Source organism: Drosophila suzukii, chromosome 3 (assembly GCF_043229965.1).
Source record: "Drosophila suzukii chromosome 3, CBGP_Dsuzu_IsoJpt1.0, whole genome shotgun sequence".
In the NCBI taxonomy this organism is placed as follows: domain Eukaryota; kingdom Metazoa; phylum Arthropoda; class Insecta; order Diptera; family Drosophilidae; genus Drosophila; species Drosophila suzukii.
In genome coordinates, this window is record NC_092082.1 from 31,972,883 (window position 1) to 31,985,408 (window position 12,526).

At 38.4% G+C, this 12,526-nt stretch overlaps 1 protein-coding gene across 1 annotated transcript in view; it reads right to left on the minus strand.

The window, feature by feature from the left end:
* LOC139352732 (endoplasmic reticulum aminopeptidase 1) overlaps window positions 1-12,526 on the minus strand; it is a 524,301-nt gene that overhangs the window by 438,336 nt on the left and 73,439 nt on the right. Inside the window, exons 2-3 of the mRNA XM_070995362.1 lie at window positions 9,444-9,505; window positions 8,920-8,982 (exon numbers count right to left, since the gene is read on the minus strand). Of these exons, the coding sequence (XP_070851463.1) occupies window positions 8,920-8,982 (63 nt within the window). The 5' untranslated portion in view covers window positions 9,444-9,505. The remainder of the gene's footprint in view (window positions 1-8,919; window positions 8,983-9,443; window positions 9,506-12,526) is intronic.

Here is a 12,526-nt window from a genome sequence, read left to right on the forward strand (position 1 = left end):
TTAAAGGAATAGTGATAAGTAGTTCTGATTATAGTTTTAGGTATTCAATAGGGATTTTAACAGCGCTTTTAGATTATTACTCGCGTCGTTCTTTTACTTCGTATATATTTCACGTCTTTCGTCTTCTCTCTCTCGTTCTAAGTGCTTGTACAAGACCTCCTTTTGCACCACGCCAATAATTAGTAGTGCTGTTCATCTGTGGTGGGTTCGGTTGGCAAGGATGCCAGACCTATATATATAAGTAAATTGGTATACTTAAGAACAGCCTATTTTGGTGCACGTATATTTATATATATATATCCAATATAATATTTTCCCAAGGCCCAGGATCCGGAGCGTCGAGATCTCATCGCCCAGGATTTAGAGAGGGGGTAAGTTTGTCGGGACACGGTTCCTTTCTTATAAACAAACATATATAAATATTCGTGCAGTTTCCTACAGTTTTATAGACCACAATAAACTTTTTCAGCGGCGAGTATCAGCCTTGTAGTTATATGATAATGGCAAGAGCCCTTTGAGCGACGTTTGTTTTCGTGAATAGTCAGTATTTTGCTGATGTGTGCACCTTCATAGGTGATAAATTCGATACTCTCCGCTAACAGAATAATTGTCAATTAAATTAGATTAATCAACAGACGCAGATATATATTACCTAACAAATTTATAATGTGAAAAAGAATTGGAAACCATGGTGTGCTATAACTCTAACAAAGGGGGTGTGCCGACGCGAGGAGTGTAGTAGGTCAAGAACAATGACATAACTTTCGACGGACAACCTTGACAATAGGGGATCGTATTGCGCGGCCCGCGACGATCCATTGGCACACGAATGTGTGAAGGGGAGGGAATATGGCCAGCACACAGCCCGATCGTATTGCGATCAAGCGACAGCAAAGCTTGTTGGGCAGTGTGGACTGATGACTGACGAACTTGATGACTAATACTATTTTCCAGGCACTTTTAATATTTGTTCCCGTTATGTTGGAGAGGAGACCCGAATACGACGTAGCTTATGCCGGCAAATGGTGCCTGAACATCGGACGCCTCTTCCTCGGCCCAAGTCCTTGTCAGGACTCGGGCACAAATATGCCCACGTAACATATCCAAAAAAATGTCCCGTAAAACTTCAATACAGTTGGACGATTCAGCTCTACGAGCTTTTAACGAGCTCAAAGATAATTTAATTGCAATTAAGTGGCGATTTATTTCTCAACATAATCTCCTTTTAGCTCGATACTCTTGACCCAGCGATGCTCCAACTTCTTTAACCCGTCTGAAAAATGGCTTTCTCGAGGTCTGCAAAATAGGCCTCAGTGGCCGCGACGACCTCCTCATTCGACTTAAATTTCTGCCCAGCGAGTGACTTTTTCAAGTTTGGAAACAAAAAGAAGTCACACGGGGCAAAATCTGCAGAATATGGTGGATGGGGTAGCAGTTCGTAGCCCAATTCGATCAATTTGGCCTTGGCGACGGCGGAAGTCTAAGCCGGTGCGTTGTCGTGATGGAAGAGCACCTTTTTCTTCGCCAAATGGGGCCGTATTTTCTGCAATTCGGTGGCGAACCGGCCCAATAATTCGGCATAGTACAGTCCTGTGACCGTTTTGCCCTTCTCCAGGTAGTCGATGTAGATCACACTTTGTGAATACCAAAAAACGGTGGCCATCACCTTTCCGGCCGATGGGACAGTCTTCGCCTTCTTCGGAGCAGGTTCACCGGGTGAAGTAAACTGTTTCGACTGTTCCTAGGTCTCTGGTATCTACCAGTCGATTCATGCTTCGTCGACGGTCACGAAACGACGCAGAAACTCCTTCGGATTGCGCTTAAACAGCGTCAAACACTGCTCTGAAGTGGACTCACGGTTGCGTTTGTTGTCCGGAGTGAGCAAACGCGGAACCCATCGCGCCGACAGCTTTCTCATGCCCAAAATTTCATGCAGGATATGACCCACGCGGTCTTTTGATATGCCTACTGTCCCAGCTATCTCGCGTATCTTCAATCGGCGGTCTGCCAATACAAGATCGTGGATTTTTGTCACTTTATCCTCCGTGGTAGCCGTTTTCGGGGCACCTGGGCTTGGCTCATCAAAAAACCGACGTGCGATCAAGTTGAAACTCGTAAAATCGATTTTTGACGGTCGCCATGGAATGCGTGATTTCTCTTTCAAAAACAAGAATCGAACAGACCGATATTGCTCTTTCTCCATTTTTCTAAAATCCGCGAACATGTCCGATTCCAAACGCAGTCAAAACAAAACTAAGAGTCCGATTCGGCTGAAATTTCGACAGTAGCCGTCTACGACAATGTACTATACGATAATAAATTTCTCTTGCGATAGTGTCGCCATCGGGCGGTGAGGCTAAGTACTTATCGGACTGCCCTCGTACAGGTAGTAATATCGAGTTATTTCAAAGACCGTCTAGATCTGTATGACACTGACTGTGGACAAGCATCCCACAGAGTCAGCGTTGCTTTCGAGCGGCAACAGTAAGCGACCCAGGGGGCAAGAAACAGTGAAATCGCAAGCTGCTCCAGATAAAGAGGCGATGCACAGACATTCCTGAAATATGTAAAGGCTGAGCCGCAGCTGATGGAGCTAGGACAAGTCGTACAGGCTGTAAAGCGCACAGTTAAGGGGTAACTTCTAATTCTTCTGAACAAAGTATCCGACCCTAAGACCGCAGAGCTACAGACCACCATGAAAGTGGTCCTAAGGTGAAATGTTGACGTTAGAACGCTAACCGAGACAATGCTGGTCGAGATAAAGGATATAGATGAGATCTCTGACAAAACGGACCTCAAGTGTGAAGTTAAAACACAGTTTGACGTGGAACTTCCAGAACCCTCAGTGGTGAGTCTAGCACTTAGACGGCCACACTAACAGTCATGCCCGACATAGTGAGACGGCTCATCGATAAGGGCAAAATCAGGCTGCGATGTACTTGGTGCAGAGTCAGGATGACTGCTCGGGCAAAGAGCAAAATCAGGCTGGGATGGACTTGGTGCAGAGTCGGGATGACTGCTCGAAACTCTGTTACATCTGCCGCGGTAGGGAGCACCTAGCCAGTAGGTGCAAAGCAAAGGCCTGATGCCTTTCATCCAATAATAACTGAAAAATGTCCCTACTACAGAAGACCAATACAATGGCTCAGGGGTAAATTAAATTTTCTTCAAATAAACCTGAACCATTGTGAGGTTGCCTAAATGTTGCTAGATCAAAATGTCATAATTGTCGGGGACTTTAATGCTTGGGCCACCGATTGGGACTCTTCCCGGAGAAATGCGAGGGGAAAAGCGCTAATCGAGCGCAAACGAAACCGACATTCTCTAAAGTCGGTACCAGGGTTGACCTCACATCTGTGAGGTTTGGTGTGGCTACGGAGTTCAGCTGGAAGGTTAGTGACACCTTTATGGGTAGCGACAATACAGAAATAATCTTCTCAATAAAGGCGAGAAACAGCCCATCACGAGTTCCTAAGAACGTGACAGGGTACAAAACAGAAACGCTGGATATGGAGATGGTATAATGATATCTGAAGACCTCTCCGTTCGACAGAAGAACGCGAAAAATATATCACAGACTAAACAAAGTTTGCCTGTGATGCAGCCAATTGTAGCAATTTATACTTAGCACGCGTCTTCGAATTATTTCACAATTTTTATTTGTTAAATTTAACGCCGCTTTAATGTTTCTGTTAGGTACGTGTGTTTAAATAAAAAGTAACCTTCACAAGTATTGTAAAATGGTTAAACAAATAAATGCCGTTATAATAGTATATGTGGTATTTTGTTAGAAAGGCGCTGGTTAATCTCCTATTATTCTTAATGTTTAAATTGTCAAAAAGTGTACAACTAACCAAAACGATTAAATTTTTTAAAAAACCGTTCAATCAGAGGGCCTTGTTACTTGTGTTTGTGACCTTGATATTGTATTTATTGATTGTGTGTAAGCTTTAACCTTAAAAAACCAAAGTCTTTAAGTTAATTTGTGTTTCTAAATGAAGTTACAAAGTGATTATGTCTGTCATATATGTCAATTATGTTTGTTATTAAATAAATATTGTTTTAAAATTATTTTAAGAGTTTTGTATTTTTATAAGAAAAAACATTAAAAAAAAATTTTTTTTTATATGATTGAAATGAAAAAAATTTATTTTATAAAAAGTGGATCCGTTTTTTAGTTTAGTTCCTTTAAATTGTATATACTTAAACCAAAAAACAAAAATACAAATTCTCCATGGTGGTATGCAGTCAAACTTAACGGATTGGCTATTTCCATAAGCCACAGAGCGAGACAGCAAGATGTGGAGGAGATGTGGACGTCGCAACGAACATAACGGAATATGAAAAAATTGGGTGACTTGGTTAAGGAGGCTTAATTGCCCCCTTTAATTCGCTAAGATATTACTTGGTCCTAAACTGCGCAGGTATCGCTTTTCGTCAAGCCGGCAGTTGTGCAGCAGCCGTATATGCCAGCTTATATTCATAGCTGAGAGTGGCGCTCGGAGAGAGGAATTGTTATGTGCGCACACATTGGAATCAATTTTTTGCTGTTGCTACAGGCTTTGTAAACAAGCCGACGCAGCCGCTTATCACTCGCTTATGGCGTGTGTGGTTAAATTTCGTTTGTAGTTAAAGAGAGCTGACATTAAAATTGTTGCCAAGAGTACAGTGTGTACTCAGTATGTGGGCAATGCAAGTTATCCAGCTCATGATCCCAGCCTCCTTACCCAATTTATAAACAAACTCTTCATATACAATTCTTAGCTGAGAACGCTTTCCAGCTTGAGCGCCCAGCCGCCTTACCCAAGTCGTAAACAATTTCTTATAAACAATTCTTTGCCGGGATCCCCTTACTCAGCGTTCCCACAGAATCCCAATTAGCTCCCCCACTTCAATCGAAGTTCATTATTAAGATTCAATTGCGCCGGAGTCCTTCTAACATAAACTAAGATGGGTCCAGCTAATGTAAACACAAGCATCCGGTCAACACCCGGCGAGCCCCAAAACTGCAGCGGATCATCCGATTTCCCGATTCTCTTGAGTCCAACCCTTGTCCAAACCGAGGTTTGTTTATCAGATAATCGGCCCTTGGCCAGGCAGTCCGTTTTTGCATCCGAGAAGATCGGTTCAATAGAAAATATTGTGAACAGTAGAATAAAAGTCGGTATTAAGGAAAAGTTGTAAAGTTGTAACTTAGTGAATAAAAAATAAAAATAAATTTTTTTAAATTATTAGCAAGTGAAATAATTTATTGGCGCCCAACGTGGGGCCACGCTTAAATTGTTCCAATTAAAAGCTTTAATATAAATAACTAACGGTTTTAAAGTAAAAAGGAACTTGCGTGGTCAAATAAAAACTTAACCAACCGACGAAAAGTTCGTGCTAAAAACATAGGAGGAAAGTAATAAATGAAATAATCCCCTTTGCTTACAACAATCCGCTAATTAATAATCGGCATAATAAACCTACTGTTCAACAAAAAAACTAAACGGTCTCCAAAAATAATTCACCAAATTAAACTAAAATTTTAAAACTGTGAGATTTGATACAAAAAAAAATCAACTGAGAAGCAAAAGCCAAATACAATAACAAATCTAAAAAATACAAATTCAACAAAAGGGAGGAGCTGAGGGCAATCCCTCGCTAAATAGTGACTATCAGAAAACAAACCGAAGGAAGGCTGAGGGCAAACCCTCGCAAAAATTAAACAACCACAAAAATAAATTGAAGGAAGAGCTGAGGGCCATCCCTCGCTAAAAACAACCAAGAAGGACGACCCCAGCAGGATCATCAAGGAAAACAGAAGACCTCATAATAAACCCAGGAAGAAAAGAAGACAATTAGTGAGCGTATACTGTTTATTTTTTTATTTAAGTACTATAAGAAAAATTTTTAAATAAAATCAAACAAGGTGGAAGACCTTATTACGATTTTGAAAGAATTCTCACCATGCCTCAACCCCAACCTGCAATGGCTTCTAGCAGCCAAGCTAATAACCAAGTGAGCGATTTAATTGCACATATTGTAAATAATGAGTTGAATCCTTTAAGAAATGAGATCGTAAGTTTAAAAGCACAACTAAATCAAAATATAAAAAAGGTTGAAGATTTTCAAGTAGAAGTCATTGACCAAAATATTAAATGTGAAACTTCATTCGATATTATCAAATCAGTCAGGGAATTTAAAGGAGAAGAAGACAAATATGTGAGTTGGAGGGAATCAGCAGAAAAAGCCATGGGGCAATATGCTAGAGGTAGCGAAAGATTCTTTTCTGCATTGTCAATCTTGAGAAACAAAATAACTGGTACAGCAAACGATGCCCTAACACACAATGGGATGTATTAAATTTTGACGCGATAATGGCAAGGTTGGACTTTGTTTTTACCGACAAATGTCCAATCCATATAGTTGAACAAGACTTAGGAGTGCTAAGTCATGGGAATCTGCCCATAATGGAATATTATGGGTTAGTTAATAAAATAAATAAAACCATTATGACTTACGGCAGAAATAAACCATTAACTGCTGAAATGAACGAAAAACACAAAAAGACAGCACTAAGGGTATTCATAACTGGCCACAACGGCCATATCTAAGACGTAATATTTTCTATGAATCCACCAGATTTACCGAACGCTATGGAGTACAAGAACTAGAAAGCAATGATTTGAGAACAAACAATGATTTGCAAACAATTTTACATCATCACAGCGCAAGAACTATGAGTCAAATTTATTCGGGTACCAAAACTCAAATAAAAATCCCAGACAAGGTAACCATAATAACTATAATAGCAATCAGAGGAATACTAACAACTTGAAATTTAACCAACCCGATATATAATCAGAATAAAAATTATAATTGGAATCAGGGCAGACAGTATAATCCTCAATATAATTCCCATAATCATTGGAATTCCAATAAAGCTCAACAAAACAAGCCAGAACCGATGGAAGTAGATGAATCTTTACAGATTCAGAGTAGGCCAAAGTACAATCAGGGTTATAACAGTTATGGCAACAACAACTATAACCAGAATAAATGGAATCAAAATAAAAAGCAGGAGACACAAACAACTCCGCAAAATAATCCGCAGAACAAAAGAGAACCAACAGGTACGGTTAACCAACCGGCTAATAAAACTATGCGATTAAATAATATCGAAGAAGACCATTTTTTAGGATAGAATCCGGAGTAGGACTACCCTACTTAACAAGATACGATAGTAAGATAAATAAAAAACTTAAAATTTTAATTAACACAGGAGCAACCTCCTGCTATATCAGAACAGGGTTATATAAAAACAAAAACGAGCTTCCTATATATAAAAGAGTATCTACGGTCAATGGATATTCTACAATTAAATATTATCACATGGTAACGATATTCGATACGCGTTACACATTTTATGAAATAGATGGGTTAAAACCAGACTTTCTAATAGGTTACAACCTACATATTGAAAAAAAATAGGAGCTGTAATAGACACAGAAAAAGGAGTAATAAGATATGGGGGAAAAGAAGAAAAATTGATTTATGATAATGACAGTTCTTTAAAGCAACTTTCCTTATCTGAAGAAAAAACAATTCTTCCATTAAAGAAATTTATTATACAAAAATACGTTGATGAAATGCTCAAAATCAGAACTGAGTCTAAAGAGGCAAATCGAAGCAAAACAAGTTTGGGATTTAAATATCCTGAACACGCCGTCGTTGAAGTATCCGACAAAAATTCTAGTTTGGCATTCAAAAATCCTGAACACGCCGTCGTTGAAGTATCCGACAAAATTTCAAGTTTGGGATAAAAAAATCCTGAACAAGCCGTCGATGAATTATCCGACACCAATTAAATAAACAATATGAGTGAATCAACCTCAAACCAAAGAATGGATCCGGTCAACACCCGGCGAGCCCCAAAACTGAAGCGTAATCCGTTTGGCAATCGAGCAGAGAATTTGATCATCCGATTTCCCGGCTCTCTTGAGTCCAACCCTTGTCCAACTCTTAATGAGTTCCCCAATTCTCTTAAACCGAGGTTTGTTTATCAGATAATCGGCCCTTGACCAGGCAGTCCGTTTTTGCATCCGAGAAGATCGGTTCAATAGAAAATATTGTGAACAGTAGAATAAAAGTCGGTATTAAGGAAAAGTTGTAAAGTTGTAACTTAGTGAATAAAAAATAAAAATACATTTTTTTAAACTTTTCGCAAGTGAATTAATTAATTTGCACACTGTTCATACTACACCTGTTCATCCATGCAACAACAAAATTTGCATGCGCTTTATTTTTAGGGTGTGATTTTTTAATTTGTCAATGTCTATCGTCGTGCCTGGGATGGCTTGAGTCGAACCGATAGTTAATACGTTAAATTAGATAGAGAAGCGTTTCCGACCTATAAAGTAATATATACTAGATCAGTAACGTTGAACGAGTCGATTTAGCCATGTCTGTCTGTCTGTCCGATTTAAGTCAATTGGATTTAAATCAATTGACTGCCGCCCACGTAACCATGCATTGAGATTGTGGGTAAATGGCGCATTACAATCGCGCTTTACTGCTTGCATAACTCCATCTCCCTTTGGTTCTTTTAGCTGAGTAACGGGTATCTGATAGTCGAGTCAATCGACTATAGCGTCCTTTTTTGTTCATTGTTACATCTATCGGAACGAAACTTTCATAAAAGTTTTCATTTTATTGCAGGTAGTAGTCGGATCGAGCCGGATCGGAGAACTATAACCAAAAGCCTCCACAAAGAACGGGAAGTCTGTAAGGCTTATAAGGTTTTTGTAATCTACATCTGCATTTCATCTGCATATACATAATTCATATAATCTTTGATTTACTGATGTTAGCTTCCTTTCCTATTTTTATATGATATATAAGCAGCTAAGACTTTTGAAAATGAAGTTTTAGTCTTACCTTAAATATTTGCGCTGTACCTAGTACTGCCAAGAATGTATATACAAGTTTGGCATTATCCATCTATAGAAAATATGCAAGAAAAACTAAATATTAGGTAAATTATCGATTAATACAGTATGTTATATTAAACGCACAATTTTCTTATTTGTTTTTAGTTGAACCATTGCTTGTTTAAATTGAACCCTAAAATATCCTGTGAGCACAATCAAAAACATATTTGCACTTGAAAAATCGAACAATAAGCAAGTATAACTGCGTGGGTCGTTAGATTACTATTACTAAAACTTCACAAAAATTAAAAAAAAACTAATATTTCCTTTATTTAATAAAGTGTAGGAATCATTATACGAAAATGTATGCCAAAAAATTAAAAAGAATAAGTCATTATGCTTTATGCTTTAAATATGTTTCAGAAATGTTTATTTTAATTTTGGAAAAATCCAATTCGGTATACCTTTAGTATTTGTTGACTTATAAATGAAGTTTAAATTTTAAAGTACACGAATGACTATTGTGCTTACCGTATGTGACAAGAATAGCAATCTCTTGTTTTCCCCCAACCGTGGTATGAAACAGAATATACCTGTAAAAAAAAAAAATTATTAAATCGGACCTGTTTCCGCTTGGATATATTCATCTCCCTCGCACTCCCCTTAGCTGAGTAACGGGTATCTGAAAGTCAAGGCCATTGACTAAGTTGTTTTCCCTTGTATAAAGCATAGATTATTAGATAGATAAGAAGTGCGGCCAACATCAGAACATAAAATCCAAAATTAAATTTTTGTGAAGTTTTGCTGCGGTGTTGGGGCTTTAGCACCCGTTTATAACTAAAAAAACCTTAAGTTGAACATAGCACCGGCATAGTTGTTTTTTCAAGTCACAGCTCTTTTTATTGGCCAATCATAAAGTGCGCACCGACTACGGCGTTTTCCATTGTTTAAAGCATAGATTATTTGTGATAAGAAGTGCGGCCAAAATCAGAACATAAAATATAAAATTACATTTTTTAAGGTTTGACGGGGAGTTGAGTCCCTAGCATCAATTTATTCAAATCACAACTCTTCGTACTGTCCAACCAACGGCTTTATCCACAAATTATTACAAGTATCTAAAACGGCAAATCAATCAAAGCCACCAGATAAGATATATTTTAGTTAAAGTAAATATAATCCAACCAAACTATTCATTTAAGTTATATTTTTAAATTTGAAAGGAAACGGGTAAAAAAATTTATTTTTGGTAAGTTTAAATTTAAATTTATTTTGGTTCTAAGCTTACCCGGGCAATATAAACTTGACAAGTCACAAGAGAAAGAAACTTGGAGATCGGCAATACAAAATCTGTAATACGTAATGATGCGGACGACTATAATAAAGAAATTCTTTAACTCGTATTTGACTTTTGAATCCGTTGCCAGAAACATATTTTGTTTTGAATGTATTTGTGCAAGTCAATGTGATTTTTAGAAGCCAAATTACATATTATACCGAATACCCTGAACGATCTTAATACTAAATTTTTAAAAATAACTCTTCCCAAAATTCTAGACAACATAACATAAGTTTTCAATGCCGCAATCACTAAGTCAATCTTTTCAAAATTGAAAAATTACAAAAGTCAATGAAACAATTTCGATTCTACTTTCCTTCCTTTAACAATCGGTAGAACAATAACCAGTCTGGCATCCGAAATATATAAGTGTCACCACTACCATTATTAAAATAGTTGAGAATATTCGCCATTTAATTGATATCATTAGTTCACAATATAAAGGTTTACAAATTTTACATGCTTAAAATGTTTGAACAATATGAAAAGATTGACAGCAGCATCATATAAATCCTTACTTCATAAAAAAATGCGAGGTAATGAAATTGAATACTTTAAAATAACCACCCAATAATAACAAAAAGTAATATGTCCTCGAAAAGGTACCGTTACTCGTAGAGTAAAAGGGTATACTAGATTTGTCGGAGAGTATGTAACAGGAAGAAGGAAGCGTTTCCGACCCCATAACGTATATATATTCTTGATCAGGATCACTAGACGAGTCGAACTAGCCATGTCCGTCTGTCCGTCTGTCCGTCCGTCCGTCTGTCCGTCTGTCCGTATGAACGCTGAGATCTCGGAAACTATGCAAGCTACAATACTGGGATTAGGCATTCAGATTCCTGAGATTCCTGCGCAGCGCAAGTTTATTTCAGCAGAGTGCCACGCCTAATCTAACGCCCACAAACCGCCCAAAACTGTGGCTCCTACAGTTTTGATGCAAGAATAACAATTTGAACTGAAATGTATTGTTCTCATCAATACCTATCGATTGACCCAAAAAAAAGTTTGCCACGCCCACTCTAACGTCCATAACGCTTAAATCTGTCTACCGCCGGTAGGGGGCGCATTTCAATCTCGCTTTGCTGCTTGCATATCTCCATTTCCCTTTGGTCCCATTAGCTGAGTAACGGGTATCTGATAGTCGAGGTACTCGACTATAGCGTTCTACCTTGTTTTTTTTAGTTTTAGTTTCAATCCATCCTTGTTTCATTATTTTTTTTTCCGGTTTAGTTTTCCGTTTAGTCGTCATCTATCCGTAAGTTGTCGAATTTATATTTTTCTCTTATTTTCACTTGTCAGTTTGTTTATCCAAAGATTGAAAACAGTCACTGCCGCCATGTTGTGTAGGGAACAAGTGCCGATAAATTTACCATGTGATAGTTATTTTAAAATACGTTAAGTTCCAAATAAATGAGAAGTCGATGTTAGTTAGTTTACTCGTCCAGCTGGTCAACTCAAGTTCTTTTTTCGTTCATATTAAAGTTGAAAGTGACTTACAAGCTAGCGGTTCACGGTTGCGCTGCCTCAGCTCGTACCGCGGTAATAAGACTCTGACTGTAATAAGACTCTGACTCAGAAAAACAACCGAATAAAAAAAAATCCTCAAAATATTTAAAGGACGGACAAAGACAATGACTACGACTTAAATGTGTAGACGATTAAATGACTATTTGCTGACTATGCTTATTTTTATGCACAAGCTGTTTTTCAGCTGACAAGTACTTGACACAGAAAAAACGAACTCTTAAATCCGGTTCACTGGTATGGAAGGGTATGTACGGGTCAAGAAACCGTCCGAAATAAAGCCCCCAAAGATCTACTTAAAATCTCGAAAAAGATGAGTTCTATGGATGGATTCAACTTGCCTCCACTGGAGCTATGAGCTCCGCCCAAGTCTTTCTGACTTTCTCAGGACTACAGCCTTCACCGGAGCGCTGATTTTCTGTAGAAGGTGGTGTCCGAAGCCCCCTTTCTCCCAGCCATCGTAAAACAGTTAGGCTCGCTCGCAGACAGACGGAAATAGCTTTGTGTGGTATCCACACAGACTCGAACCTATCGAGCAACCTGGCATTGCCTAATACAAACGGATAGTGTCGGCTGTATGTGAACAATCAGTTTGCCCCCTCCCCCCTGTCATGAGATCACTGATCAGCAGAGTAATCGGAATATCTTGACACCGCCAGTTGTTATGCCGCCGTCACACGTTATGCCGACAATGTCCTGATCGAGAGGCCTTATTGAGCTAACGAATTTTGACTTAACAGAAAAACAA